This window comes from Mugil cephalus, chromosome 8, assembly GCF_022458985.1.
Source record: "Mugil cephalus isolate CIBA_MC_2020 chromosome 8, CIBA_Mcephalus_1.1, whole genome shotgun sequence".
Classification (NCBI taxonomy): domain Eukaryota; kingdom Metazoa; phylum Chordata; class Actinopteri; order Mugiliformes; family Mugilidae; genus Mugil; species Mugil cephalus.
The window spans coordinates 14,368,839-14,395,557 of record NC_061777.1 but is presented as its reverse complement, the minus strand read 5'-3'; the positions used below and the strand labels follow the sequence as shown (position 1 = coordinate 14,395,557).

General features: G+C 43.3%; 4 protein-coding genes across 4 annotated transcripts; 1 reads left to right on the top strand and 3 right to left on the bottom strand.

Moving 5' to 3' along the window:
* Nucleotides 1–1,831: 1,831 nt before the first annotated feature.
* On the bottom strand, nucleotides 1,832–8,754 carry thoc5 (THO complex 5). The gene is made up of 20 exons (XM_047591796.1): nucleotides 8,616–8,754; nucleotides 8,239–8,342; nucleotides 6,952–7,095; nucleotides 6,676–6,789; nucleotides 6,245–6,342; nucleotides 5,867–6,013; nucleotides 5,638–5,752; nucleotides 5,404–5,536; nucleotides 5,236–5,313; nucleotides 5,091–5,134; nucleotides 4,479–4,578; nucleotides 3,601–3,709; nucleotides 3,414–3,515; nucleotides 3,233–3,329; nucleotides 3,026–3,137; nucleotides 2,834–2,937; nucleotides 2,648–2,735; nucleotides 2,439–2,554; nucleotides 2,131–2,321; nucleotides 1,832–2,024 (listed from the first exon to the last, which is right to left on the bottom strand). Exons 2-20 carry the CDS (start codon nucleotides 8,335–8,337, stop codon nucleotides 1,961–1,963), a joined length of 2,055 nt encoding a protein of 684 aa, XP_047447752.1. The 5' UTR covers nucleotides 8,338–8,342; nucleotides 8,616–8,754; the 3' UTR covers nucleotides 1,832–1,960.
* A 315-nt stretch (nucleotides 8,755–9,069) lies between these two features.
* On the bottom strand, nucleotides 9,070–13,644 carry tfip11 (tuftelin interacting protein 11). The gene is made up of 15 exons (XM_047593079.1): nucleotides 13,519–13,644; nucleotides 13,046–13,253; nucleotides 12,786–12,951; nucleotides 12,528–12,684; nucleotides 12,295–12,422; nucleotides 12,022–12,183; nucleotides 11,662–11,853; nucleotides 11,319–11,498; nucleotides 11,060–11,194; nucleotides 10,859–10,962; nucleotides 10,570–10,738; nucleotides 10,209–10,452; nucleotides 9,962–10,104; nucleotides 9,704–9,869; nucleotides 9,070–9,556 (listed from the first exon to the last, which is right to left on the bottom strand). Exons 2-15 carry the CDS (start codon nucleotides 13,249–13,251, stop codon nucleotides 9,210–9,212), a joined length of 2,499 nt encoding a protein of 832 aa, XP_047449035.1. The 5' UTR covers nucleotides 13,252–13,253; nucleotides 13,519–13,644; the 3' UTR covers nucleotides 9,070–9,209.
* Nucleotides 13,645–14,003: 359 nt separating this feature from the next.
* srrd (SRR1 domain containing) lies at nucleotides 14,004–15,712 on the top strand. Its single transcript, XM_047591207.1, has 6 exons — nucleotides 14,004–14,251; nucleotides 14,342–14,382; nucleotides 14,478–14,671; nucleotides 14,747–14,845; nucleotides 15,147–15,298; nucleotides 15,387–15,712. The coding sequence occupies exons 1-6, from the start codon at nucleotides 14,103–14,105 to the stop codon at nucleotides 15,625–15,627; spliced, it is 876 nt and encodes a 291-aa protein (XP_047447163.1). The 5' UTR covers nucleotides 14,004–14,102; the 3' UTR covers nucleotides 15,628–15,712.
* Nucleotides 15,713–15,823: 111 nt separating this feature from the next.
* On the bottom strand, nucleotides 15,824–26,340 carry si:ch211-166a6.5 (clustered mitochondria protein homolog). The gene is made up of 28 exons (XM_047591206.1): nucleotides 25,758–26,340; nucleotides 24,092–24,201; nucleotides 23,650–23,821; nucleotides 22,833–22,970; nucleotides 22,561–22,715; nucleotides 22,329–22,483; nucleotides 22,067–22,189; nucleotides 21,822–21,954; nucleotides 21,642–21,734; nucleotides 21,386–21,552; nucleotides 21,040–21,219; nucleotides 20,512–20,949; nucleotides 20,352–20,425; nucleotides 20,134–20,238; nucleotides 19,931–20,031; nucleotides 19,691–19,843; nucleotides 19,547–19,609; nucleotides 19,182–19,414; nucleotides 18,899–18,983; nucleotides 18,554–18,707; nucleotides 18,318–18,457; nucleotides 17,892–17,972; nucleotides 17,678–17,803; nucleotides 17,452–17,561; nucleotides 17,267–17,360; nucleotides 17,062–17,187; nucleotides 16,904–16,977; nucleotides 15,824–16,636 (listed from the first exon to the last, which is right to left on the bottom strand). The coding sequence occupies exons 1-28, from the start codon at nucleotides 25,804–25,806 to the stop codon at nucleotides 16,072–16,074; spliced, it is 4,197 nt and encodes a 1,398-aa protein (XP_047447162.1). The 5' UTR covers nucleotides 25,807–26,340; the 3' UTR covers nucleotides 15,824–16,071.
* Between the last annotated feature and the right edge of the window lie 379 nt (nucleotides 26,341–26,719).

The following is a 26,719-nucleotide window of genomic DNA, read 5'->3' as shown; positions in this document are numbered from 1 at the left end:
ACAGAAGGGGCTCCGTGAGTTTTTCTTAATGTGTTTACTCTGCAAGTAAACGTGTGGCGCGTTCACCTTCAGGGAAGATTTCTGAGGCGTAATTGTGGGAAGGTTTGAGGCCAAAAGGTAAACGCTACGAGTTGCTGCACTGCATTGCGGCTGAGGAGAGGGGGAGCTGTGCCCACCCTCAGCAGCCACCGCACCCTTCCCTTCCTCACATCCCACAGACAACGATGTATAAATCAAGAGGAGCGCGTCTCTCTCTCTCTCGCACAGAGCGGACTCGGTTTCCCCGGCTTATCCTCCCAACAGGATCGCACCAGAGCGGCACCTTTACAACGCAGCCGCAACTCCCGAGTATTATCAGCTCATAATTAACATCATATCAGATTCGTCACGACGTCAGTGTCACGAGAAGGATTAAGATTAATAAAGAACGAGGGTCCGCTTTGAATCCGGACAAGATTAATGAGGAAACATTAAGCATCTGAGATTTTCACAGACTTCTACAATCTTTCAAATAAATTGCGCTGCTGAAGTATTAATGAGATTTACATTTCAAAACCGCAGCCGTTGACAGAAGCCGTTCCTCATTAGCAGACCATTGAAGTCCATTAAAAAGCAGATTCTTTTTACGTCACTGAGAAACCTTTGTTTTTATTGGTGTAATACTACATCTTAGCTGACACTGAGAGGTTTTCTCTCCCGGCAGGATTTCAGTGTTCCCCTTTAAATCCAGTGTCGGTGCATCTGATTGATGGCTTTGTGTTAATGGGATCAGCAGCTGTGTCACAAATCACAAAAGGTGGAACTTCTAAATTACTTTTTCTCCGGTCACTGTGTCCCGGCAGTATTTTGATGTATTTGGTGTTTATAAATAAGAAATCGGACGGACAGACCAATGAGCACCAGACAGAGCAATAAACTGAGATCAGCTGATATAAAATATGAGACAGGATAAAGGGTTGGGCAGATTTAGATTCACAAAGAGCCAGGAGGCGATCAGAGAAGGAGGGGTCCTTAGCTCACTCATAACTTTACATTGTTCTACTTCTTTATCGATCAAACACAACGGATATGCATTATGTAAATCATCTTAGGTTTGAGTGTGCCTTAAATAAATGTGCGTACTGGCTGTTTTTATACTTTCAATAGTTTTTACTGAAGTATGTTTTAAAATTAGCTTAGTTGTGACCGTGTCGGACCACGGTGCAAACAGTTCAATTAGCTGTAAAGCCGTACGCCATGAACAAGCTGTGGGGCTTGAAAGTCCCTGACTACAGCACAGTTTCCACCACTGAGAGAAAATCCTTAAAGACTCACAATTCAAATAGTAATCACCACCTCCAAGATATACAACAGCCCCCTCTTCCTTGTGATTACACACTCCCTAACCAACGCGTCCATGAGGCATTAAGCTCCGGTCTGAGTTACATCCTGCTGGATTTTAGCTGCAATGAGCAAAAAAAAAAAAAAAACGTAAGATGGAGAACCTTGTGCAGCAAAGTCATAAAATGAGAGTTATCCTTGATGGACGCATCTGTACCCAAAATAATAACCCTCTTTTGTTTTTGTTTTTTACCAAAGACGCCAGGATAATAAATCAGAGGTCAAAGGATAACTGCAAACAATGGAGGAAGTATCGTATTGGATGTGCATGATTCTCAGTGGAAATGACTCAGCTTGCTCCAGCACTGAACCTCAATGGCATAATAATCAGCTGGCTCAGACGAGTCCTATAAATAGCCCTGAGAGGTAAAGTAGACAAGGAGGTAAGAGGATGAAACAGGGAATTATGTATTCCTGCACACAACAGGAACAAACACCAGACACACGCTCGTTAAAGAAAATAACAAGGAAATGTTTTATTTTCACGACTGGTATGAAGACTTAAAAACGACACCTTGTGAGACAAAGAGTCACAAAGTTGAGCTTGAGAGAGTTGTACAATATATACACACACACGGATTCAGCGATGACTGAAAAAACCCTGAGGATGGTTGTACTTGAACGGCTTCAGACGGTTTGGACCCCTGAATTGAAAGAGATGAGAGATAAAGGTCAGAGGTAAATCCATTCAGTGGTTCTTTGACCAAATGTGTCGCTTTTAAAACCTATTTATTATGTATAAATGTGTACCTGACAGTGCGCAAGCACATCTTTTCACGGGGGAACTCTCGTGGTCCTTCCACGCCGTCATCCTGTCCTTCTGTCTCCAAATACACATCCAGGCAGACGCACAGGCGGGATATCTGATTGGTCAGGAGCTGGTGTCCAGGACGTGGGCCCTGCAGTTCATTTTTGAACACATTGACTTCGCTCTCCATGGCCTAAAAAAAAAAAAAAAAAAAGACACAAACACAAGTTAGAACATGGGAAATCGTGGATTCAGAAACAGAACTAGACATGAACTAACATACGATGGATTATTATTCAGATGTTCATACCCTGAGGTTGTCATCAGTGCGTCCATTGCGCTCTCCTTTCCAGCTGAGGCAGAGCGAGAAAAGAGGAGAGATCTCTGGGTAACGAGGGCTCAGCACAACAGCAGAGTGGAGGCGAGCTGAAAGGAACACAGACGAGTTGTTTACACAGAACAAATTCAAGTCAAAAAACCGTAACATTCAGTTATTCTGTCGGTGATTCAAGACTTTACCTGTGCCTCTTTCGATAACTCCCATGAAATACAGATCAGTCTCCTTCGCCAGACCAGCCTCCGTCACGTGACGTGTATATGGCAGATCCTTTAGAGGAGGAGGGGAGATATCACAGTGAGTCCTGCTGTATTTCTGAATAGTTTTATCACACTTGACACCAAACATCTCTATTCGTCTTCATATACCATGTACTCCTGGTGACTCATAGTGGTCCATCGAGCTAAACGGGAGATGATCTTGGCAGGAAACAGGTGCTGACACTCACTGGAGACGGGGATGATGCTGTGCTCTGAGGAAGATGAGCACAAACGATTTAAAATATACAACCTGTCCGTTAGAAGTATTTAACGTGCTAAGTTGTAAACAAAACAATGTACCTAAAGAGGCAAACTGTTTGTGCAAAGCCAAGCGGGACTGGACTCGTCCTCTCAGCAGCTTCATAGTGTTCTCCATGTGGCTGGCGCTCAGAGTACTGACCACACGCACACTCTGCAAAAGCAGGAACACAAACCAACTATTTACATTGGGAACATACACAAAAACATCGCCGCTGAACTGGGACGATGCTCGACTAGAAAACCCACCTCTAAAGCATCGCTGGGAAACTGTAGTCCTCCGAGGTTCTGAACCCACATGTAGGGGTGGCCGAGCTCCTCCACATAATCCAGAAAGGAAACAATCCTATAGAGAAGCTGTGGGTTAACGCTACTGGAAATTAGTTCAATTAAATGTGACGCCATTTACTCTGATTGCCTGAATCCTTACCCGACTTTATCAAACTGGTAGCGATTAGCTGGATTGGGCGTTTCTCGTCCCAGGTCGTTGGTGTAGAGACAGCTGAGGAGAGTGTCTGACTTCAGCAGGTCCCTGAAAAAGAAGGAGCGGTTCAATTTCCCTCAGGTTCCTCGAGGACACATAAACTGAGAGAAATGTTCGGCGTTCGCACACGCACCCCGCGCTGATGGCTGTGCTGAGGTCCGTGGAGGTGGAGACCTTGGTCTTCACCGTGATAATGTTCAGATTCATCAGGTAGTAGAAGAAGAGATGGAGTATGCTGCCATCTGCAGAGACCAAGCAGATAACACGCGGTGATGAAGTAACTCATTGCTATCTCGGCTTAATACCGTCTCTACCCCTCCCTCTTTTTATTAATCCTCTCAGAGATCACCCCCCCGGGTTTACTTTACACTGCAGTGGATTAGAGCGCAGTTACAGGGTGTGGTCACGACGGCAGCTAGCGGCACCCGGGGGGACGCGTAGTATGCTGATTGCCTTCTTTCATGCCCCACACCCTGCAGTCACAGTGAACTCAGTGACATATTGTCAGTCACTCACACATACACTGCTCACTTTTTGCTTTTACTGCAACAAAAGGACTGCTGCAGCTGGCAGTAGTGAAGATATCTGGGGGGGTGGGGTGGGGTTGGAAACAAACGCAAAATTCAGAGATGATAAAATATGCTTACTAGATGTTGTAGGTGCTGCAGACCTACAATGCTGCAAGCGTCTCCCACCCATCCCTCCCTCCTCCCCCTTTAGGTAGAGTTACGCCTGCAATGCAGATCTCCCTATAATCTGTCACTATATTCCTATCGTCGCCAGCAGAGGGAACAAGAGGGTCAGTTGGTGTCATGTCATAGTAGAGGGGGTCAAACTCGCTTTCTGTCACACTATCTGAGAGGTATAGAGTTACCGTACAGAACAGCATATGCACGTATCAAATTGCGAGGGATGTTAACACAGAAGGGGTGTAAATATTTGGGCCGTTTAAAATCTTTCGCAAAATGAACGGGACGATTTTTGAACATCAAGCGAGAGAGAATGAGCTACCTTTACACTTCACGTCCAAGCCAAGAGACAGAGGGTGCCTTTTCAACATCTCTCGTCTTTTGTCATCCAGTTGGCCGCCTGTAGTTGGTCTTCTTCTCTTCTATCAAATAGACAAAAAAAAGCAATGAAATTGGGAAAAATTTACCAACATTTCCAGCTACTTATTGTAGAAACAGGACAATGACGTCCTATTGTTTCCTCTCTACTATTACTGTACATTACTATTGTAGTAAGAGACTGATAAAGAAGAGGTGTCTGACATGATCAAACATAAAGCCCAGACATAGTTTGCATTCAAATACAAATACCGCTTCACAAATAAAGACACATCAGCAAGTCCTCATAAAAACACGACACAAGCTCTGGGTTGATGCTGAATGTGCATGTCTGTGTCTGAGGTGGGAACAGTTTCCAGTCCCCCCATCACTGCTGGACGTCCGGAGGCCGGAACCGATCGATCGCAGCTGCTCCCCACCCCCCCGCCCCCCCGCGGGGGGACCGCTGTGTGTGACAGTCAGAGACGAAGGTAGCACTCCTTTGCCTATTGCAGAGACTAAACTCTGTGACCTCTGTGTGTTCTTTTATTTTTCTGGACTAAAGTCAGAGACTAACCGTTTTCTCTTGCTCCTCTTCTGCATCGGAATCACTTTCATCATCTAAACGAAAGAAAGACACAGTTTTATATTTTTGTTGGTGAATGAATATGAGAGAGGAACAAATTGGTGTATCAACTGCATGCGAAGTAAAGTTTGTATACCCTGAGAATCCTCCGGAGGTTTGGAAAGAGCCTTGGCTTCCTCCACATCCCCTCTGATTGAGACAATCAGGCTCTTGTCTGAAACAGAAACCAAAATACATTGTAGATGATCCAAACTTGGATCAAATTTTGTCTTAAAGAATTATATTTCCTCTAATGATTACTCACCACAGGCCTGACCATAGGCATTTGCTTGAACAAAGAGGACGTAGAGAGGTGGAGGCAGGTGACGTGCGACCTCAGTCTGTTTCTGAGTCTGTTCAAAGGGCATGGACAGATACTCCTGCACTGGGAGTGAGGCCTGTGACAGAAGACAAGGAGAAGAAATGGTGTTAGACGACGGAACAGCATTTATTTAAGTTTTCCAACCAAATGAGATGGCAACATTGAAGGTTATTATACCTGCATGATGGCATTGAGTCCTGGCTGCAAGCTGGACAGATGCTCCTTCTTCACCTCGATGCTCTTTTGAATGGTTTCCTTTGAGGCCTGGGACTCCTTGTATTTCTCAGCCAACCTATGTCCAAACCACAATATGTTTAACAACTGCTCCGTGCTCCCCAAAGATCAAAACAGACTTTATTTAATACAACGGGTTTCAAGTGCACTTTGTTGCGTGCCGGGTTTGTACCTCTTTCTCTGTTCCAGCTCCCAGTCCAGTCGTGCCAGCGTGAGTTGGTGCGGATCACTTTTTGTCAGGTGAGGCCTGGAAATTTCCTGAGGTGCCTCATCGTAAAACTCTTCTTCACTCACCAGGTCTATTTCTTCGTGCTTAGACCTGCGACAAGGACAATAATATAATCAGAACAATCTGCAGACATCACTGTTGGATCTAGGAAGTCAAGAATATCAAGTTCATATTTACTGATGGTACTAGACTGTCATATAGAATGAAAGCAATAATGTCTAAGCCATTTTTGAAAAGCATTCTGTAACTTATCAAATTAAAGTGATAAATACTAGGATTTAGCCAAGGGAGCAAAATACAAAGAAATAATGTTGTACTAACTTGAACTCCAGACACTTGCTGATCTCCTTCTGAAGATGCATAACCTCATACAGCAGGTTTTGTAGCTGAAGATGCAGCACATCCACTTTTTGCTTTGCCTGTGAGGAGAAAAATAAAACACTGGTAAAGCTGGTGTATAATATACAGTTTATCAATCACAACACAAATCAGATCAATAAGCAAGATTGCCAGTTGAATTAAGTCTGAACAAACAAACAAACCTGGGGACATAAACTCTATTCGCTGACAGTGGCAACTACTGCAATGAACTTTAAAACGAGGAAATAAAGTGCTCAGCTTTCCTTTTGTGATCAGCGCAAAAAAATAATACAAAGTGGTATTTCTCAGTAAATGACCGAAATAGAGCTCAACCTAAATGTGTATTTTTTGCAATGTCACATATATAGTATTTGGGAGTTTGAGGGATTTACCTCATGTGTCTGGTCTCTGCCTTTCTTTAGTCGCATATGAGCCAAGCGGTTGAGTTTTTTCAGATTCATGAAGTGAATGCAGCCTTGCATACGTCTCTGCTCGACCTCCACACTCTGAGAAGAAACACAGCTGGTTAAGCATCATTGTTATGGAGAAGATTCAAAGTGAATGTTGAGATTTCTGCTGTGTACCTCTAACAAATGAGTTAATCTAGATCTACATTATTAGTGAAAATGTATCTACAGTAACAGTAGAGTACGGTGGTGGATTCTTACCCCGTCCTTGGCCCCGCTGGCTTTAAGCTCCTGGATTTCGCCCATGAGCGTGGCCAAACTCTCACATGATTCTTTGTACTGCGTATAGTCCTGTTCAGGGTCCCTGCCTTCCAGTTCCACCTCTTCACTATATACACGCACATCCTAGGGAAAAAAATAAATAAATCAATTTACACAGATTCTCCTGATTATTATATTGTGATACATAATATACACATTCATTATCCTAATTTAATGCCGATCTAACTGGTTGATTAGATACGCATCCAACACTTAAATCACCAAATACTGAAGGGAATAAAGTTTAAGACCTCATTACAATTTAATGACTTTTCTCAAAAGTCTGAGTCCTGGCATTTACCACCACCACCTGAGCATTGTTGCAGAATAAGCACATTTCTATAGAAACGGCACAGGTCAGCATGGGCACCCTGAAGGCTCTGCAGCTATGCAGGCCCATATAAAAAACACTGCGATGAATTATACGTTCTGAAAGCTTTGTATCAGAACCAGCAGTAACTTTTTCTGCAAATTGAGCTGCCCACACGCATAAATTAACCTTGGCCATCCACGATCCTGTCACTAGTTAAACCTTTGAACCACTTTTGCAAACTGAGAACACCCCACAAGAGTTGCAGTTTTGGAAATGCTCTGACCTGAATGTTTAAACATCACAATCCAGCCACTGTCAAAGTCACTTAAAACCTTCTACCGTCTTGAGTCCACTGCCTCATATATACCAACAAATAACAATGATAGTGAAACGATAATGAGATAATTCAGTCGGTCACAATGATGTGGCTGATTGGTGCATAATACACAGTGCTTAGAAACCAAGAATACGTACTCAGACTAGTATTGATCAAATGGTGCATTTAAGTTGTTCATCCAACTCACAAAACCAAATTTAACCACACCGTCATTTTTAGACTTTCTGTAGGTCCAAGTTAAAGAGGATATATTAATTATAAGGTAATAACACTTTCATTTACCAGGTCTACAGTAACATTACCCAGTTTTTATTTTATTTATTTATTCAAAAGTGTTTATTGTTTGGTTCTGTAACCTTTATGTGTTAAAATCTAGGTTACTTTAGACATATCTTTGTGTTTATCATTTTAGAAACCAAAACATATTAACTGCCTAATACAGTAGCCTCTATATTACATTAAAAAAAATCCAGTTACTGAATACATACTCTCACACTTTGTATAAAATGTATCTATTTAAAAGGGTTTTGTTTACCCTTGCATCTAAGCAGACTATTCACTAGTCTTCCTCTCTTACCTGTGCGTCCCCATCTCCGCGACCTCGCTTCATCTCCGGGGTCCCTCCTTCACTGCGGACAACCTTTGACTTCCGCTTCTTCAGAGTGTCCGACGACATCGAGACTGGATTAAAAATATGAACAAAACAGACTGAACACAGAGCATACATAAAAATAAATAAAAGAAGGGCACCAGTAACAGTAAAGTCGCCAAGATTCTTTGTTAGCACGCTAGCTAACGTTAGCACAGTCAGCACAGTGGTAGCTAAGACAAGCTAGCTCGCCGGCTAATAAACGTGAGCTTATCGACTAATAACCAAAGATTTCTGGTCAAAGACACGAAATTTATTTGCGACATGCTGCGAGCGCAGTGACACGTGTATAAATATCCACATACCTTCTTGGTGCCAAACAGATTTGTACGTATTAAACCGTGAACAATTAGCACACAGGAGACTTTAACCGTAACACTAAGCACAGACCGCCTCTACGGAAGCTGTGCGGTGCCAAAAATCTTCGACTAACCAGACATGGGCACCAACTACACCGCCACCATCCGCATATTATATTATTATATCGGTGGTGCTACAAGTTTAACCCTCAGAATACTTTATCAAATAGGGTGTAAATGTACTCCAAATGTAGTTAAAAGCATTGATACCGAAACAGAAAGAGATTATTTTAACATCGCGTTTGTAAATAAACATTCATATCTACTAAATGTGCATATAAATGTAAAGATACAACTGGCACCATGTTGTAAACAATTTTTTTGCAATAACTGTTTGAATACAGCAATTAAGATATTTTTATTTACAGTTCAGCTCTGATCAGTAACAAAGTCGACAACACCCGTTCCAAAAATTATTTATTCACAATCAGACATTTTACACATTTAGAAAGAGACATATGACAAAGCTTCAATATACTGAAGTTACATAAAAATGTGCTCCATCGTTGTCTTTTTACACTTGGCAAACGGACGACTTGCTCACTTCGCCATATCTATCAGACTCTGCAAAGATGTGGGCACCCAAGTCTTCTCTCCTTGCACAAACACAACCCCTCTGTCTATGTAGATAACAATGCGCCCAAAGGTGTACAGCTGCTTCCCCTCGTGACGTTTGGCCACCAAGGGCATGAAGACAATGTTGTTCTCCTCTGCCTTGGTTTGGATTAGATCTTTAAAGTTAGTTGGCACACCGGTGCCGGTGCCTCTGTGGGACACACTCTCGGCATCCCTGCGCTCCTGCAAAGCTTCATACTGGAAGTCTTTCCTTCTTTCCGTCTGTGTGAGATAAGCAATATTCTCCCTTGCACCGGGCTGCATGTATCCACCTGTAGATATGAAAAAGAGAGTATTATAGTTTGTTTTTTACATGAGAAAAAGGGTACTAAGGGGCTTTATTATCATACTTTTAAAGCAAGTCTTCTATAATTTTCATGCATTTACAAAATAACCCCAGACAGTGTGCGTATACCAACCAATGCCTGAAGACACTGCACGGTTCATGATGTCCAATGCCTCATTGAATTTCTCTTTAATGAGAGGCTGCGCCAGCAAGACGTCACTGAACATACTTTTCCAACCAAGGTACCATTTAGTGATTTCCTCATAGTTAGGACTGTTACTCAGCCATGAGCACAGGACCTGTAATCAACAAAACATACATAAAGATTTAATTAAATACATTCTTTATACCCAATAAGCTCATACTTCTCACTGAAAATATATTCACTGACCTGCAACCATTTTGGAAAGAAGTTTTTGTCCAACAGAGACACAAGGCTGGAGGGGGACAGCATGCCCTCCCAGTCCATCACCCAGTGAAATGGCTCCATCTGCTGCTGGTGAGGGTTGATAACCAGCTCTTCGAGACACAACGCTGTGGAGAGAAACCATCACATAGAGGAAACTCAACATAAGTAATTGATAAAGTTACAAACTGTGGAGAGACTGTAGAGAAGTGTATTTTCATCCATGACTTACCTAGTTTAGGGATGATGTTTTTCACCATGAATGCCTCCCATGCACCTGGTGTGAAAACGTCTTTCCATGGCTGCAAGATGAGGCGGGCTGAGGTGTCGCTGGGATGCCACCTCTGCAAGGCATTGGATAGTTTGCTCCTAATTGGTGGGTAAAGAGGCTCCAGGCGTGATTGAAGCAGAGGCAGCCATGGGTGGATCCAGGAGTGGATAGGCACTGTGTCGGTTAACGGGTTCCAGTTATCCACCTATTAAACAGGAAAAGCGGAATAAAAGATTTACATGCGAGAAACATGATTTGGATGTCTTGAAAGCATTAAACCAAGTCACTACTGATAAGAAAAGTTTCTCCTCATCTGACATGCCTCTCGCTGTAGTCGGGGTAAGATCAGCTGCTCCAACATGTGGTCCAGGATCCACAAGGGCAGAAGAGGAGCCCACACTTCTACACAGTCCACCATTGGCCCGACCATACGAGGCTGCCAGTTTGACACACATGGCCGCATCACTGGGATCCACACTTCCCATAATAGTCTGCAGCAAGAAAGGCAGAACACACATTTCAAAAACATTAATTGAAACACAGCCTGTATACCTAGCCTGTGCAATTTATCCACATAAACAATGAGAGATTAATATGTATGTGTCTGTGACCTGTGGTAAGAATCCATATTTGAATCCGGGCCACTGGAGTGGAAGTCTCGAGATTCAAGGATCGCTCTCCACTGACCAATGTCCTCCAGACAGTAAGAGCTGTCCTGAAATAATCAAAGAACAATGTAGTTTAATTAGTGATGTTTGTAACACAGTAATGGGTATAAAGTACCTCAAATGAAGATAACTACAAAAGTATACCTTCAGCGGGTCCCAGGAACGAAGTTTCTCTTTGAGTAACGGATGCACAACAGCTACAGCCAGGTCTGACAAGCCCATTGTCTTGTATTCTTCATAATAATCTGTTTGTAAGGTCTCAAATATCCGAGCACACTCCTGAACAAAGAGAAGGGAATTCCAAATTACTTATATGGGTATGTAAAACCCAGAACTAATAAACTGAGAAGCCAGATGTGTAGTTAGTTAGTGTAGTTAGTCAGTGGGTTTATTGTATATGGACCTGCAGGGTGGGTCCCTCCCCCGGTGCCGTCTCCCCTGAAGGAAAGCGCTCCACCAGTGCTAGTACGGCTTCCATTCGCTGGATGGAATCTTGCTCTGCATCCAGTCTGCTCTGCAATGCTACTGATTCATGGCTCAGAGACACAACCACATCTTTTTCATGCTGCAGACGCCTGGCAGACTATAGAAGGGTTTATATGAAGAAACAGAAGAAAGTCAGTGGTTGGTAGAATAAAGTGGTATATTGTAGAAACTGCAAAATCATAATACAACTTCAAGTTTATGATCTATTAATAATTATTCATTGGTCCCTGTTGTAAACCCACACTTTACATTCTATATACCTGTAATATGTCCTGTTCTGTGAGGTCTATCAGCAGCTGCAGGTTATGTTCAAGCTCAGGAAGAGCAAAGCTTGTTCCCTTCTGATCCCGAGTTGACATGCTTGGAGGGCCTTCATCGGGAACGCTGTGCTTGTTGGACATCTGACTGTAACTGTAGTAAACCTTTTGCTCTCTTCCAGTCATATCTATTACCTAGAAACAAGAAGAAAAATAAGGGGTAAATGAGATTCAAAAACAAAAACAGAAGCCATCATTACAGTCACATTAATACTCTATATCATAATATTGTCAGAGTTTACATCCTGAATATTGCTGTTGTGTCATAAAGATATGAGGCAGGAGCAAAGAAACAAGACATACCTTAACTTGAGCCAGCTCTCCAGCGGATGCAGCTGTGCTCCTTCCCGCCACTTTGCCTTTAGCCATCAGCTCATCTGCAGTTCTGTAGGAGTACTTGGGTTTCTTCTTTCCAGCAGGCCCTGCAGGATCTTTACGCCACTGGCCTAGTTCCTTCTGAAACTCCTACACAGGCAGAAAAAATAAAAGTATTGGCAACAACATTTCTGCTTTGTTATCATCAACAACTGTGGTTTAAATAGAAAAAGGGAAAGACACTTTTTGTCAGTTGCATACCTTTTCTTCCTCTTCTTCCGAGTCAACCACAGGAAAGTCCTGAAGGCTCTGTTGGGTTCGCTCATTGCCATAAGCACCGACAGCTCCCTTTCCTTTACGAACTTTTGCTTCAATAGGGTTTACAATACCTGCAGCAATGACAGAGTGATATATTAAAGAATATCGGCTCTATTTTGCTGTAATACACACAAATTATATTAAAAACATTCTCAATAATAGAAGAGCCTACCCACCTTGAGCATTCTTGCCCAGGCCTTTTCCTGGTTGGTAGCCCATTTTCTGCAGAAGTTTTTGCCCAATTCCCCTGGTGTGCTTCTCCCAGCTGCCAATGCCTTTTCCAGACTGTATGCCACCTGCAAACCTCTGCGACTGATGTCCTCGGAAAGTACCCTGGCAAAATGACACATTATGGACGAATCAGATCATTGTACCTTAATTTGCCTGTAAGGAATTACTCTGAATTAATAGGTAGAAAATGCACACAAATTTACCATCTGAAGTTTTTTGGGTGCAGTGCCACGAGGAGGGGGTGGTGCTGCAGGAGACTCCTCATCAGATTCATCAGAGTCTCCTTCTTTTTGCTGCTGCTTCTCCTCAGCAGCAGTCTTACGCAGACCAGCACTCACAAAGTTCACTGGTGCACTATAGTCTTTAGATCTAACCAAAAATAAATATGGACAATTAACCTGTTATGCTGCGACTTGTTAAAGTTACAATTAAACACTGGGGCACCAACATAAACGTGTCTTACTTCTTGCCACCAAAGCTAGGCCTCTCATCTTCGTCTGAATCTCTGTCGGCCCAGATGCCATAGGTGGCCTGCTCCTTGGTCTGTCTGAATCTGCGACGTTCTGGGTTAAACTCATTGGCCAGGTCCCACTCTGTCACCTCAAATCTCTCAATCTCCACACCTTCCTCCTCTTCCTCTCCCCGCCCGTACAGGTGGGACATAGACATGTCTGAAATTTTTAATAAACAAAATCACCGACCGGTTAAAGCAGAAACAGGGGGGAAAAACTAAGACTAAACCACAAACATACCCTTGGCCATAAACACTATGTGTTGATACAAGCCCCGCGTTATGTGTCTAAAACTTCAGGGAAAATGCGTAAGCTAACGAGCCATAGCTATCATTAGGTAGCTAATGTAACAGAAATTGCCCGATTTATACAAAGAAAGTCAAGTGAAAGTGGGGAAATGAAAAAATATTTTTCTCCGACATACCTGAAGCTCTGTTTAAGATTCGAGATCAATAATACATCATTTCTTATGTGGTAGTAATAAGAGATAATCCAGCTCACGTCTTCGTTAAACAGTCGACAACACAAACACTTCCGGGTTATGGTTGTGTTACACCAAAAAGGTTCCGCGCTCCCTCCAAACATAATCAACCAAATATTATCAAACATAAGGTTTATCGCTCCCTTATAATTATAAAACACTTAAATAACAGGAAAATACATGGTGTTGTATGTTGGTAGTTACGGTCACGGTAGTTAACAATATTAAAACAATACATAAATCCAATGGCACCTGGTTCTCACAAAATAATTAACTATGTTCTTATCGCAGTAGTTTTCAGGATTTCATATTTTTATTTCTACAGTAAAATGATCGGCCCCATAATATTATCGAAAAATAAAATAAGTATCGAAGAGTACAGTCAATGGTGATACACCGGAAGAAGAATCGTGTGTTGCACTCAAAATAGTCTCACATGCTCGCTAAAAGCAAACAGCAAGTCAGTGATAGCTTTGGTAAGAAAAGTGTTTTTGATGGAATGTCTGCGTACCGGTGAATTAACATAAATGTCGGACGCCGGAGAGGAGTGGCAGGTGGCGAGCCGACGAAAAGGGGCAGCGAGAAAATCAAAGTCCATTCATGTGTCTTCAGCTTCAACATGTTGCCAGGAACAGCTGGATACTGGAAAAGTTGTGAAACGGATCAGAGACACAGTGTAAGAAGTCTAAGCCAGCTGTAACACTTTGAGCAAACTGCGAATGAATGCACACCTTAACCACAGACCTGTGTAAAATCTCCTCTGCAGGTCTGAGCTAAGATGTGAGGAGTTTTGGCAAGAGTGGAAAGGTGAGTGTACTGGACAAGTAATCAAACATTTGGTTTGGTAGAGGACAGATTTATCTTGCAGGGCAGTGACTCATGGTCGTGGTTCTCGTCCTCAGAGCAGCTCCTGGTGGTGGCAGGATCAGCATCCCTCCCCGAACCTCCAGAGAACCAGGTCACTGAGGAACAGCCGGAAAGGAGCAGATTGTGTCAACAGCTGGAGTGTGTGTGTTTTGGCCTCGGCTCCTTTTCCTCCTGTGTCTCAGCCCGCTACCAGCTCGCCATGTTGCTGCTGCTGCTGGAAGCCGGACAGGTCAGGGGTACCGAACATCTGAAAGGGAACCTGTTCATGATGAACTCTGTTATCTCACAAGACGTTTCCGTTTAGATTCCACTGAAGGACTGCTCTGTTTATGATCCTGCTTTCTCCTCTGCCGAGAGGGACGTTTTAAGAGAACTGGGTCTGACTGTGCTCACAGAGAATGAGGTATGTTGTTGGGTCACTGAGCTTCTTTATGTTCTCAGATAAGTGAATTTGTGTGTATAGTGTGGAGAAAAGTGGATCGTGCCAGTGCTATTTAATACATACCATAAATACACCAATTAGCCACAACATTATGACCACCTGTCTAATACCCGTGAATACTGTGGATCATGCATGATCGCCTGTCAGTGGTGAAAGTGTTATGGCTTATCTGTATAAAAATTTAAGTTGCAGTGTTTTTTCAAACTATAGCTCCATAGCTTCACAAATAAAAAATAGTATTGTGTCTCACTGTGTTGTGCAGGAGGGGAAGCGTCTGGCAACTAAGCCCACACTCTTTTACCTGATGCATTGCGGGAAAGCATTGTACAACAACCTGCTTTGGAAAAACTGGAGTGTGCAGTCTCTGTCTCGGGTGATAATCATTGGAAACAGCTTCAGTGGCATGAGGGAGAGGTTTGTACAGGACATGCACGGTTGGAGGTGATGTCTAAGAATTTGGAAGGAGAGGTGAGGTGACGTTTGCTGTCTGTCGCGCCAACAGGGCGATTGAGAGAGAGTTCAAGCGGGACTACAGCTACATCAGCAAGGCGGTGGATTTGTGCGTGGAGAAGGAGCTGCCCTGTCCATCCCGGTTCATTGACATCTTCGGTGACACATCGGTCATCACATTTCCTTTCAGCAGCCTTAATGGACTCCCGCTGTCTACATGGGGAGAGTCACCTGAACCACAGTACCAACACTGCCCTGATTTGGAGATTATATTGAAGGAAATGCAGAGCTGAGACAAGACATGGACACTACTGGACTTTTTTTTATATATATGTGGTCATTAATAAATCACAGTTTTTAAATAAACTATTGCTTTGATTCAGGTTGGTTCTTGTACTACTGAGCTACTGGAAACATTTACATTCACACCTTTATAAGTCATGTGTTCATTTATTCTGTCCGGTTACATAAATGACAAAAAGGCACACGTTTGATAGACCAGAGTAAAAAGTTTATTGTTGGAAAAAAAACAATGGCTCAACATTACAGCCCTCTCCCAGCATCAGTAATAGTGTAATGCTTCAAACACCAAATAATTCTCATCCTCTCATCCTCTCTCATTTTATTCCGTCCTTGTTCACTGGATCAGATCACATCTACACAAGGATCCTGGGAGAGTTTTATCTTACAGTAGTGACTTCAGAATACTGGACTGCAACACCTTTCTTGCTATGTGTTCACTCCTCAGCTGTTCCATTGGCGGCGACACTACCTCCTGCTACGTCGGCTTTGCCTCCCGCTCCATTGACTGCGGCCCCTTTTGAAACAACAACATCTGCCCAGGTCTTCTTAGTCTTAGGGGCTGATGGACTCGCAATGATGTCCACCGCTCCGTTAATTTCACCGTTTTTCTCACCTGAGCCTGACTTCATCTCATTGCACGTTGCTCCATTTAGTGTTTTGACCTGAACGCCTGACTCTGCTCTGTCACTGTCTACGTCTGTTTTCTCCTCTTTCTGGCTCTGCTCTGCTGGCTCCACATGGCCGTTAGCCGAAGATTCAGCAGCACGATCATCCCCAGACGCCTCCACAGGCTGCTCCTTTTCATTCTCACTGGGGCTGGCTGCTGGACTTCCTCCATCCTCAGCGTCTACGCTGCATCCCGATGCCTGATCTGAGCTTTTCTCTCCTCCATTCACAAGCTCCGAGGTGAAAAGATCCTTGGGCATTTGAAGACCTAGTTCCTTTGCAACTGCAGCCTTCAATTCTTTGTGTTTCTTCTTGTACTCCTGGAACCTGTCACTGTGAAAGCACAATAAAGCATGAGTGGGTTCTAATTAGCAAAAAAACAGTCCAAATTAAATGCTACTGGATCTAAATGCATTTAAAAACATAATCTGAGAGTCTGTTTTAGTTGTAAGTACTGTACAAACATGTGTCATATATTTATTTTTATATATTTACTAAAGTCTTCAAATCAAGGGCCTCAGAAAGATGATCATTTACATCATGGAGAATAACAGCACGTCTGTAGCAGGATACATAAAATTACATAAAATTATGTTTTACCTCTTTGTAATCTTCCTGATCCCAGTAACCAGAACTATCTGCTCCAGAATGGCCTCAGAAGATGGGGGTAGACACTGGGGACAGAGAGGACGGGGAGATCAAACACACTTTCCTGTTTTCTTTGTGAGGCTGAGAAGGAGATGAGCTCTGGCACATACCTCCACCGTCTGCTCCGTGCCGTCGGCTCCTGCCTGCCTCAGGGTGCGCTCCACCGTCACTGCTTGTTTTGTTATGATGCACAGGAACTCTTTGCTGCTGCGTGTCTGTTCATGATCCTCTCCTAACTAAGTGGAAAAAAAACAAACGTGAGATGACGCGCACGCACAGTCACTACACTTCACTTTCTCCCACACAGTTACTAACCAATGAGGTAAAAGCAAAGAGGGCCTCCTTCTCATGCGTCATGGCGCTTCTGTAGTCACCTTTATTGCACATCCACACGGCCAGCAGGTGCTGACTGCACGCACAAGGAAAGAAATTGTGATGACGACAAAATGTAACAGACTTATTAAACAAAATATCAGTGCCGGCTATAAACGACATGTTACCTGAGAGCAGTGTGCAGATTAGTCAGGCCGAAGAAGGATATGTTAAGTCTTAGGGCATTCTTTACAAACTGCCCTGTCTGATCTTCTAACAGCAACAGCCCAAGACAGCTCTGTAAGAAAACAACAGAGCATATTTGTGCATGTATATTATATTAATTACATCTCACCAGTATTATCTGCTCTGAGATTGTGTCACTGAAGTATTTTTTAATTTGCTGCAACCTACATCCAGTGTTGCGGTGTACGGATGGTCCTCTCCATGGATGGTCAGCATTAGCAGACGAGCTCTGAGAAGACACTTCTTAGCCAGGGCAATCTCCCCTCCAGCATACATGTACACAGCCAACAGTGTCTACACACAATACAACAAGAATATTATTTGCACTGTGATGCCTGGGCGAAGAGCATTCTTTAATACACAGACGTGTAGCTACACTCACATATTGCTGGATAGTGTTGGGGTGGTCAAAGCCAAGCACCCTCTCACTGATCACCACTGTTTTCAGCTGGACACTGCGAGCCTTGAGGACAGAGGAGGTCACAGTTATGACGGGAAATTTAAAGTCAGTATCAGATACTTTAAGAATCACTTGAACACACCATAATGATTCCCACTGTGTTGCAGCACACGCTATCAAAACAAATGTGCTTAAACTATCAAAAGTGTAAGTAGGCAAGTAAAATGTGACCACATTTTTGGTCAACAACCTACTTAAGTCAATTAAATGTGGTGCATTTAATTAATAAGTAATTAAAATGAAGTAAACATAGTTAATTATTTTATTTAATTACTGTCTACCACAGCTTAGTAAGTATGCGTCTGACCAACAGAGTAATTGTAAAAAGTTATGGAGCTGTAATCCTACTTCAGCTGTTTTCCCCTGCAGGAAGGCCGTAATGGCCAACAGGCTGTGGCAGTAGCAGGCCTCAGGGTGCAGATCATCACACACCCTACCGTAAAGGTAGGTTGCTTCTTTCAAACGCTCGTAGGCCTGGTCCAGCAGACCTGCAGGTGTAAAATACACAATAGCACTTTTTAAAAAAAAAAATCAATTTACACAAATTATATCACACATAACGTAAACCAGTCCTTATGACCAACCTTTCTGAATGAAGGTCTGTGCAGCCAGGTACGCTTTTGAAGCATCTGTAGTTGGCATGCGAACATGCTTGACAGCAGGGAAGATGTTGAGGATGTCGTCCGGACCAATGGGAGCTTTGTTTTGGTTGTCGAGGCAGTAGTCTCTCAGTCTCAACTGGTGTGAAGTAAACAAACAGAATTTCTCTTTTAGTTTATTTCAACATTTCTTTACCAGATTTTGCCTGGCAGCTAATTAATACAACCTGTAGGGAATTAAACCCTTACTTGAAAATGTATAGCATGTGTTTCAGTTGCTCTAGTACCTAATTTCAAAAGATTGAATCCATATTTTTAGCTATCTGCTACCTGTACTCCGGTCTTTAAACAGAATTCTCTGAGCAAAGACAGCTTCTGAAGACCGTAGTGCTCCACCAGGTGGTTCGGACCGGATCTGTAAGAGTAAAGTAGATTTTTTGAAGACATTCATTGAACCTCAACGATACAGGCCATTGTTGATCTCAAAGAAGGCCTGAGGGAAGAAACGTCATCCAAATAAAAGAAAAATGCATATGGAGTGTGCAGCATTTTTTTCCTCCCGCTGAGTCATTGCATAACATGACCTGTCAACAAACAAAGGCTTTGTTCTTACCCCAGGCAGTCGGAGATGTTATATGTTTCAACAGCATCTTGACAGACGAGGCTCCACAGGTCAGCCCCTGTGAGCGTGCTCCATGGTGTACTTTCTGAGGCCCCGGCCCCTCTGCCACGCCGCCTTGACTTCTTCTTCGTGTCTTCCCCTACAGCAGTGGGAGTGAAGTGGGGAACCAATAGGCAGCCGAGGAAGTGACTGACAGCTGCAGAGAGACTCGGCACGTCCACACCCTACGAACACATGACCGGAGGCTGCAGTTCATTTCTTTCTGGGACATGTGTGCACCCATACCTGCTCTTTCCAACCAATGTTAAGTCGAGCAAACATGGAATGAATGGGAGTTCAAAAAATACGAAAAGTACCTGGAGGAAACTGTTGAACACTCTTCTTGTTGAGCGGATGAAAATTTCGCCTATGACCGATCTCTGGTGAAAACAGAGAAGCACTGTTGAGATAGTGGTCACATAACAAGAGTAGTTTAAATTTAAAAGAAAGTTTAAACCAACCATTATATGCCTCAGGCGCTCCCTGTGTTCTGAATGGGTAATGGCCTTGACCACATGGCCCATGTAGCGGAGGTTGATGCCCTTCTGGTGAAGCGCCTGTTTTAGAGAAGCGCTGTCCATTGGTGCCTCGTTGCTTTGCAGACAATACTGAATCTGCAAACGCATATGCATATGGTGAGCTTGTCTCATTTGAACTTAAAGATAAGCTTGTTCCAGCATGATAGCAATGGATCCACTTACAAAGGCTGGTATCTGATGCGTGATGATGAAAGCTGCAGCTTCCCTCAGTAACCTCTCCTGCAGTTTCACTGATGCATGTTCACTAGGAGGAATGGATACCTCTGAATGCAAAGCACAAGAAGCATGTCATAATGTGTTCTAATCAAAGATGTGGGTGTGTGCGTGCGTATATATTCATGCATGTGTGCAGTTAGACAGTATACCTGGAGAAAAAACACTTGGGTTAAAGCGCATCTCAAAGATGATGTCGCTAACTGAGCCAACTTCTTTACATGCAGCTCGTACTGCATCAGTGGCTCGAGAGTCGCCTGTAACAATAAAAACAAGTTGTCTACTATATAAAATACAAATGCTCCAGGCACTGTGTGTATAACAGTGATTTTGCTGTCTGTTCAGTTAGACGTACTGAAGCACGTCTTACCTGCTGTTGCACATTCTTCAAAACCTCCATTTTCCTCCAGCGTCTCCCTGACACGTTGAGTGAACTGGCAATGCCTTAAATATAATAAACAAATGTCAAACTGTATGAAAAACCTAAAAAAACTGAGCTTAAAATATTTATCTTTTTGTGCAGAACTCACTTGTGTTGGGTGAAGGCCTGAACCAGCTCTGGCCTCAGTCTACAAAGACCGTGAGAAAAGCTTTTTGGAAGTCCCGTGTTGGCATGATAATCCTCCGGCCAGCCTTTGCTCATAACACCTTCATTGTCCTGATCCTCATTACAGCTTTTGTTACTCTCCTCTTCTCCAGTCATTGTCTCACTTTCTGTCTCCACCTCTGGACAGAAGTTGGCATCAGCTGGGAAGGTCCTGAACACATCAAGTATGTAGAACCTCCCGTCTGCACCCAGCAGTCCCTGAGCATCCACCGAGGTGAACAGTGGTACCTTGTGACCCTTGGGTGCCACGACAACATGTCTCTGGAGGGAAAGAGATTTGGCTGCGTGAGCCAAGAGTGCTAGTAGCTCTCTACGTTGGGCGGACTCTTGCAGTCCTGCATTTACCCCATACAGCAAACCTCTGTAAACAGAAGGAGAATGACAGTTGGTTCAAACACAGTTGTGCGTGGGTTACAATACTCTTGTCATAAACTAAGCATGCGTGGTGTACCTTGAGGCAGGATTAGTTTCCTGGTCTTGCTCTGAGCCTTCCAAGCCAGGGGCAAGACCCTGGGCAGACAAACGCACACCTCTGTAGTCTACAATGGCTGTAGGTAGAGTGTGCAGCCCCTGAATCCCCTCCAGGTCACTGTATGCCTGCACACCTTTAAGCTCCAGCCTCTGAGCAGCCCTGAAAGTACAAAATAAATGATTTAAGTACTTTGTACCAATGCACAAATGAAGCAAAATATGTTTTTTTTATAATCCTTATATTAGAGACAACACGGGCCATGATGTACTTGGTGTACCTTTTACATGTATGAGAGAAAATGGAAAATTTTTGTAGTCTCTCTTACCGGCGACCTCTTTCACCACCGAACACAGCACTTGCGGCCCCCTGGCTCATAAACAGACCACCCCACAGGAAAGCTGGGTCCTCTGGGTTCCCATTGACTGACTCAACGAGGCCATCCACCACATTCTCTGCTCCCCGCATGACGGCCCTCACGAATGCGCTGTTTATCTAAGGAAAACAGCATGGGGTGAAGACAAATTAAAAACTTGAAACTGCCTCGCTGCAACTCAAAGCTAAAGCGGAGCCTGTGTGGTTACCTGTAGCAGAGCTTTGTCTCTCTGCAGCCTCTCCTCCAGACTTCCTACTGGAAGATCTCTGGCAGCTTGCAACTCCTCATTCCAGTCTGGAGCCTAAACATGACACACACAGACAGTTATTCCAAATGTCCTTGCCAACAGTGTACTTCTGTCTGTGAACTGTAACAAACATTAAATAACCTGTGTTGCTATCTGTTCATCTACTCCCAGTCTGCTGAAGGTGTTCTTGTGAGTCCGCGAGGCGCAGGGAGGACCGAGCCAGCTCAGTGTGTGATAAGGAGTAGGAAAAATCTCCGCTGGAGGTTGCTGAGGCCTGAAAAATAAAGGAGAAGCACCCACAACGTTTTTTTTTTGTGTCACATTTTACTAAATCAGTGTTTTCTTCTGTTACTCGTCTGCAGCTTTATGCAAGACAATAATGTTACCTGTTTTTGAGTGTGGTGAAGGTTTGCTTGAATGCAGGGCTGACGTGACAGAGGAGGTCAGTGAAACAGTGACAAACTGGAGAAGACTGTACAGGACGAGGATCAAACATATCTTCTGTGGACCTGTAGAAAACAATTCATATTTGAAGTCTTATAGTGTCACTCATACATGAGTCTGGGTCTCACATGAAAAAGAACAGACAGTTGTTAGGTGTATTTTTAGATTCATCACAACAGGAAGTAGGTCAGTTATCATCTTTACCTATTGAGGAAGAAACCTTTCGGACAGGATGTGACGTCGCAGCGTCGTCCCTCCATTGTCACCACAGTGATGTACAGGAAGTCTCCCTGGAGCTTCCTGTGTCCTGGAGGCGGGTTCCAACAGCTGAGAGACAGGTCGCGCACATAACTGGGGGCCTGATGAGACAAATACAAAGTGTGTGAGTTTGAAAGAACTAGCAAAACATTCAAGCCGGTTCCAGGTGTTTATGCACCTCTGGTTGGGAGCTGTGTGGCAGCAGGGCCATGAGGGGTCTTTCTGAGGAGCCAGGGAGAAGGTACTCAGGCGGGGGTCCGTCCTGATTCGTTGAATCTGTTTTTGTGTTGCTTGAAGACCGTTTCAGGCTCTTTCCATTTAGCAAGCTCGAGTCTGCACCAGAAACAAAGAGAGATTTCACTATGCGTTAGATGCTACTTTGCTTTAGCCTTTTATCCTTGTGTACACTACTACTACTACTACTAATACTACTACACTATATGTGTTTACCGTGTGCTTGTGTGTGTGTGAGCGTCTCCAGTATGCTCGGTGAACGTCCTTCTCTCAGTGCATCTTGGGGTCCGGACGCTCTCAGCAGCTCCAGAACTCGAGCCAGATGGAGTCTGACTGTGTGGGAGGTGTAGGGCTCTGGAAAAACATGCACTGGTTAGCCTTAAATTTAGACTGACCCTCTTTATGAGACTCACAGTAATATGACAAAGGTCTGATGAACTTGTGAGAATGACCAACTGTTTTCACAGGACCAAGACTTTTATTTATAATCCTCTTTAAAAGTGGGAGACTTACAGGACAGAAGAGTTTAAAATTTCAACAGTAACGATCGAGTGTCAGTCTGTCAATCAGTAACGCTTAAGGAATTGCTGCAGGGTGGTTTGTTTCACTATTGCAACAATTGGATCGTGAGAAATTCGCTTATTGGTTGACACATATTTGTAATCTCTGCACAGATAAATCTCTTCAACTATAAACCCTGTTATGACTCAGGAAGGTGAGTCAGCTCTTTACATTGAGCTGAGAGAGTCTTAACTGTGTGTGGAGGTGAAAGGGTGACAGTGTGCTGCTGAAAATGCTGAAATACTTGAAATACCCCTGCAATCAATATTAAGATTTTGATATCCAAAATACATCATGCAACAATTAACTACAGCACAGCCAGGTATTCTGGCGATTGAGAAAAAATAAATCGTAAATTGAAAAAACGGCTGGGGAAAAATCTTAGGTAAGAATGAATAAACCACAGTACCCTCACACACAACAACAACAACAAAAAACTACATTCAAGCCAAAGCTAATAAAACCATGGTACCTTCTACAAGGCGAAGGATGGATCCTCCCTTGAGGCCTTTGAGGCTTTGCAGTTCTGCGAAGGGATCCAGAGTTGCGCCAGCGAACGAAAGTGAAAAGTGGGAGCGAGGACAGACCTCATTCTTCGAAAGAAGAGCCATGACTGCATCCTGAACAAGCCAAAACCCATGCACCTACAAAGAAGTATGGTTTAAAACAACATGTCTTGCTCACATATAATCCGACCTATTTTAGATCATTCTGTTTTTACTGGAGAGAAAAGAGCATTGCAGATAAACTGTGTAATCAAATGACAAAATTATAAAATTATATATATAGTATATAAAAGTAGCTGTCACTGTCACTGTTCGTTTCCATCATATTAGCTCGTTAAATCTCCTTAACTATTCAAAGGTGAAGAAAAAGGCAAGATTAAAACTTTTTTTTTTTTTTTTTTTTTTTACCTGCAGCTCAAAAGGCTCAACTCCTGTTCCCTGGATCTTCACAGAGAACGATGTGTCATCATCTCGCTTTACACCAGCAGCATCAGTTCCAGTGGTCTGGCTCATCACATCTGTTTCAGACAGAAATTCAAAAAAACAAAAACTAACTGAGGAGGATAATCACAGTTTTGTAAAGGAGCAGCAAATAACTGGTTGATTTCCTGCCTTCCGCCCATTAGTCCGAGAAAGTTTCCAGCTCACTTTGACACCGATACTTTACACTGAAACCCGTTTGTTTCACAAAATAACCGGATAAGCAGAATCAACGAATCAACGGATAATAAATATGACTCACTGAGCTCAGATTTCATCACTGGGTCTTTGTACAGAATCAAATATGAACACTAATCTCTAATATTAGTCTGATCTGGGCTGAAAAGTGTGTGCGTGTGTGAGAGAGTGCCTGAGGGTGAGGGTGAATTCAGGCAAATAAAATGGCAAAGGCAGTGAAAGTGGGGCGTGTCAACCTTTTTACACACACTTGCAGAACTGGAGGGAGTACAGGACTCAGCGTGTTCCACAAAATGAAGTGTGACTAAACCTCCTGAATTCACCTACTGGTCTTCATGTCATCTCGGGATGAAGGGACAGCCACACCCAACAATGGCATGTAGAGACAGACGAATGCTATGACACAAAAAACAACAAACCTGAAGCCTGGCAAAGGAGAGGGCCTTCTTGCAAGGATGCCTGTGGTTATGCTGTGTGCAACACCACTAAGCTGCGCAGAATTTGAGCCGTTCTTATCTCTAAAGATTTTCATTCTAGAGTAAATCCTCAACTCTGCTGTCAATCTGGGACTGCTTTACCTTCGGAAAGCACCCAAAGAAATAAGAGTTTGTGATTGGCTGGAAGAACGTTCCTCCTCTCTGGAAGCTTTGAGCCATCCGTTTCTTCTCTAAAGGAGCTGCTGCTTTATTGCTACAGAAAAGAGCATCGGTTTCACCAGTGATACGTTTATTTAGGCACTGATTTCTGATACTGGCATGTATAATTTAGCAAACTCATGATTATGTCACATATTAAAAACTGGTGCTTGTCCAAATACCCCTTTGTGCCTTGAAATTAATTCACCTGAAAATCATATTGTCATACCTGCTATACCTGTTATATCTTTTTTTTTTTCTTTTTGGAGAAATTACCTGAGGGCGAGACATGCCAACACACATTCTGCTATAATTCAGTCATTCTGTTTGGTGTTAGGGGAGTGGCAAGGAGGTAAGGCCCATTTCGGTGTCAAAAGGAAAAGAAGTTATAAAGAAGAGAATAATAATGTACAAAGAGCAAGAGACGCCGTTTCACCTAAAATTAACTCTTTGTCCTGAAATTACCGTAACTGGGTCGTTGCAATATTTTGCTAGCTATTTCAGCTGTAACAAAGCATGTGGTTGGCTAAATAAAAGTTGCACAGCAGAGTGTCCAAGTGGCCAGAAAGCTGGGGGAATGCCTGCAGAGAGCAGCCATGTTCAGAGCAGCGGTGCGGTGCTAAATCTCCCACCCTCCACGCATTCTCCAGCGAGGGAGGCACCAGAAGGAAAAAGAAGGAAGAGGAAAGTGCAAAAGAGAAACAGAGGGAGAGGGAGAGGCAGCAGAGGAGAAAAACATATCACGGGGATTTTCTTTTTACCAGTCTTGTGTTGATTTCTTCCTCCTCCTCTTCTCACTTTGTCCTTCATGGCTGCAAGTTGAAGTTTTTTCCAGAGTTGTCTGCTTTTCTTCTTCTTCTTCTTCTTTTTTTAACTTCTGGTAGCTGCTCCCTCGCAGAGTCTTGCTTCAAAGATTGTACCAGAGGGAGGGACAGAGTGGAAATGTGCAGCTGGACTGTCTCTAAACCCAGCAGAGTGAAAGTGAACGTCTGTCTGTTTGTGACTCCTGCCTCTCTCTAGAAGGCAAACTTTAGCTTATCTGTTTCCCCTGTGTAAAAAAAAAAGCCACACCCTCTTATTGCTTCACACAGACTCATTACTCTCCCTGACTGTCTCACACACTTTGTTGGACTGGGTGTGTCCATGTGCTGTAGCGCTACTTGCTTTTCCTTCCCCTGACTTGTCTCACTCCTCCCTCCACAAGCCCTGGAGTAAGGTGAACAATTAAGCACGTAATTGTTTGTTTGGGACTGGACAACCTGGTTTGACAATAAAAAAAAAAGCAGCTTCTATATACACATGCTACCATGTTAACAATGTGATCTAATCAAGCATTTTCTAAACTACAAACATTCTTCTAATCCGAGGTCAAGCCGGTCCTGCGTTGTGCAAACTCAACACTCTTGACTAATAGGAGAGTCAGTTTGTCAAAAATACAACAATGAGACAGTTAACCTGCTTCACACGGGTGTGTCTGAGAGTGATATGGTTACGCCTCCCTGTTGAAAGGCCTACACCTAGTGGATTCACACATTACACATTCTTGTCCAAAAAATTAATTGGGCTTTCTAGGGTAGGTTAAGCTGGTGACTTGTCTGGTATTGCTAGAATAAATGTACTGGAATAAACCTCAATCATTTGCAGTATGTCCAGACATGGCGTAACTTACTTTTCAGCAGAAAGATGGGAACACCTACACTGCAAAACATTACAGTCACATTGA

What these genes read in the sequence shown, in the direction of transcription:
- tfip11 (XM_047593079.1), bottom strand. Translation starts at nt 13,251, where the DNA reads ATGTCTATGTCCCACCTGTACGGGCGGGGAGAGGAAGAGGAGGAAGGT. An exon ending in CACCCAAAAAACTTCAGATG is followed by an intron (nt 12,685 to 12,785) that starts GTAAATTTGTGT and finishes TCATTTTGCCAG; the next exon opens with GGTACTTTCCGAGGACATCA. An exon ending in CGGAAGAAGAGGAAGAAAAG is followed by an intron (nt 12,184 to 12,294) that starts GTATGCAACTGA and finishes CTGCCTGTGTAG; the next exon opens with GAGTTTCAGAAGGAACTAGG.
- si:ch211-166a6.5 (XM_047591206.1), bottom strand. Translation starts at nt 25,806, where the DNA reads ATGAAGGACAAAGTGAGAAGAGGAGGAGGAAGAAATCAACACAAGACT. An exon ending in AACATCTCCGACTGCCTGGG is followed by an intron (nt 18,984 to 19,181) that starts GTAAGAACAAAG and finishes TTACTCTTACAG; the next exon opens with ATCCGGTCCGAACCACCTGG. An exon ending in CGTACACCGCAACACTGGAT is followed by an intron (nt 17,562 to 17,677) that starts GTAGGTTGCAGC and finishes GTTTTCTTACAG; the next exon opens with AGCTGTCTTGGGCTGTTGCT.
- thoc5 (XM_047591796.1), bottom strand. Translation starts at nt 8,337, where the DNA reads ATGTCGTCGGACACTCTGAAGAAGCGGAAGTCAAAGGTTGTCCGCAGT. An exon ending in GCGGAGATGGGGACGCACAG is followed by an intron (nt 7,096 to 8,238) that starts GTAAGAGAGGAA and finishes TTTTTTCCCTAG; the next exon opens with GATGTGCGTGTATATAGTGA. An exon ending in AGCAAGTGTCTGGAGTTCAA is followed by an intron (nt 6,014 to 6,244) that starts GTTAGTACAACA and finishes TCCTTGTCGCAG; the next exon opens with GTCTAAGCACGAAGAAATAG.
- srrd (XM_047591207.1), top strand. Translation starts at nt 14,103, where the DNA reads ATGTCGGACGCCGGAGAGGAGTGGCAGGTGGCGAGCCGACGAAAAGGG. An exon ending in TGCTGCTGGAAGCCGGACAG is followed by an intron (nt 14,672 to 14,746) that starts GTCAGGGGTACC and finishes GTTTCCGTTTAG; the next exon opens with ATTCCACTGAAGGACTGCTC. An exon ending in CTGTGCTCACAGAGAATGAG is followed by an intron (nt 14,846 to 15,146) that starts GTATGTTGTTGG and finishes TGTGTTGTGCAG; the next exon opens with GAGGGGAAGCGTCTGGCAAC.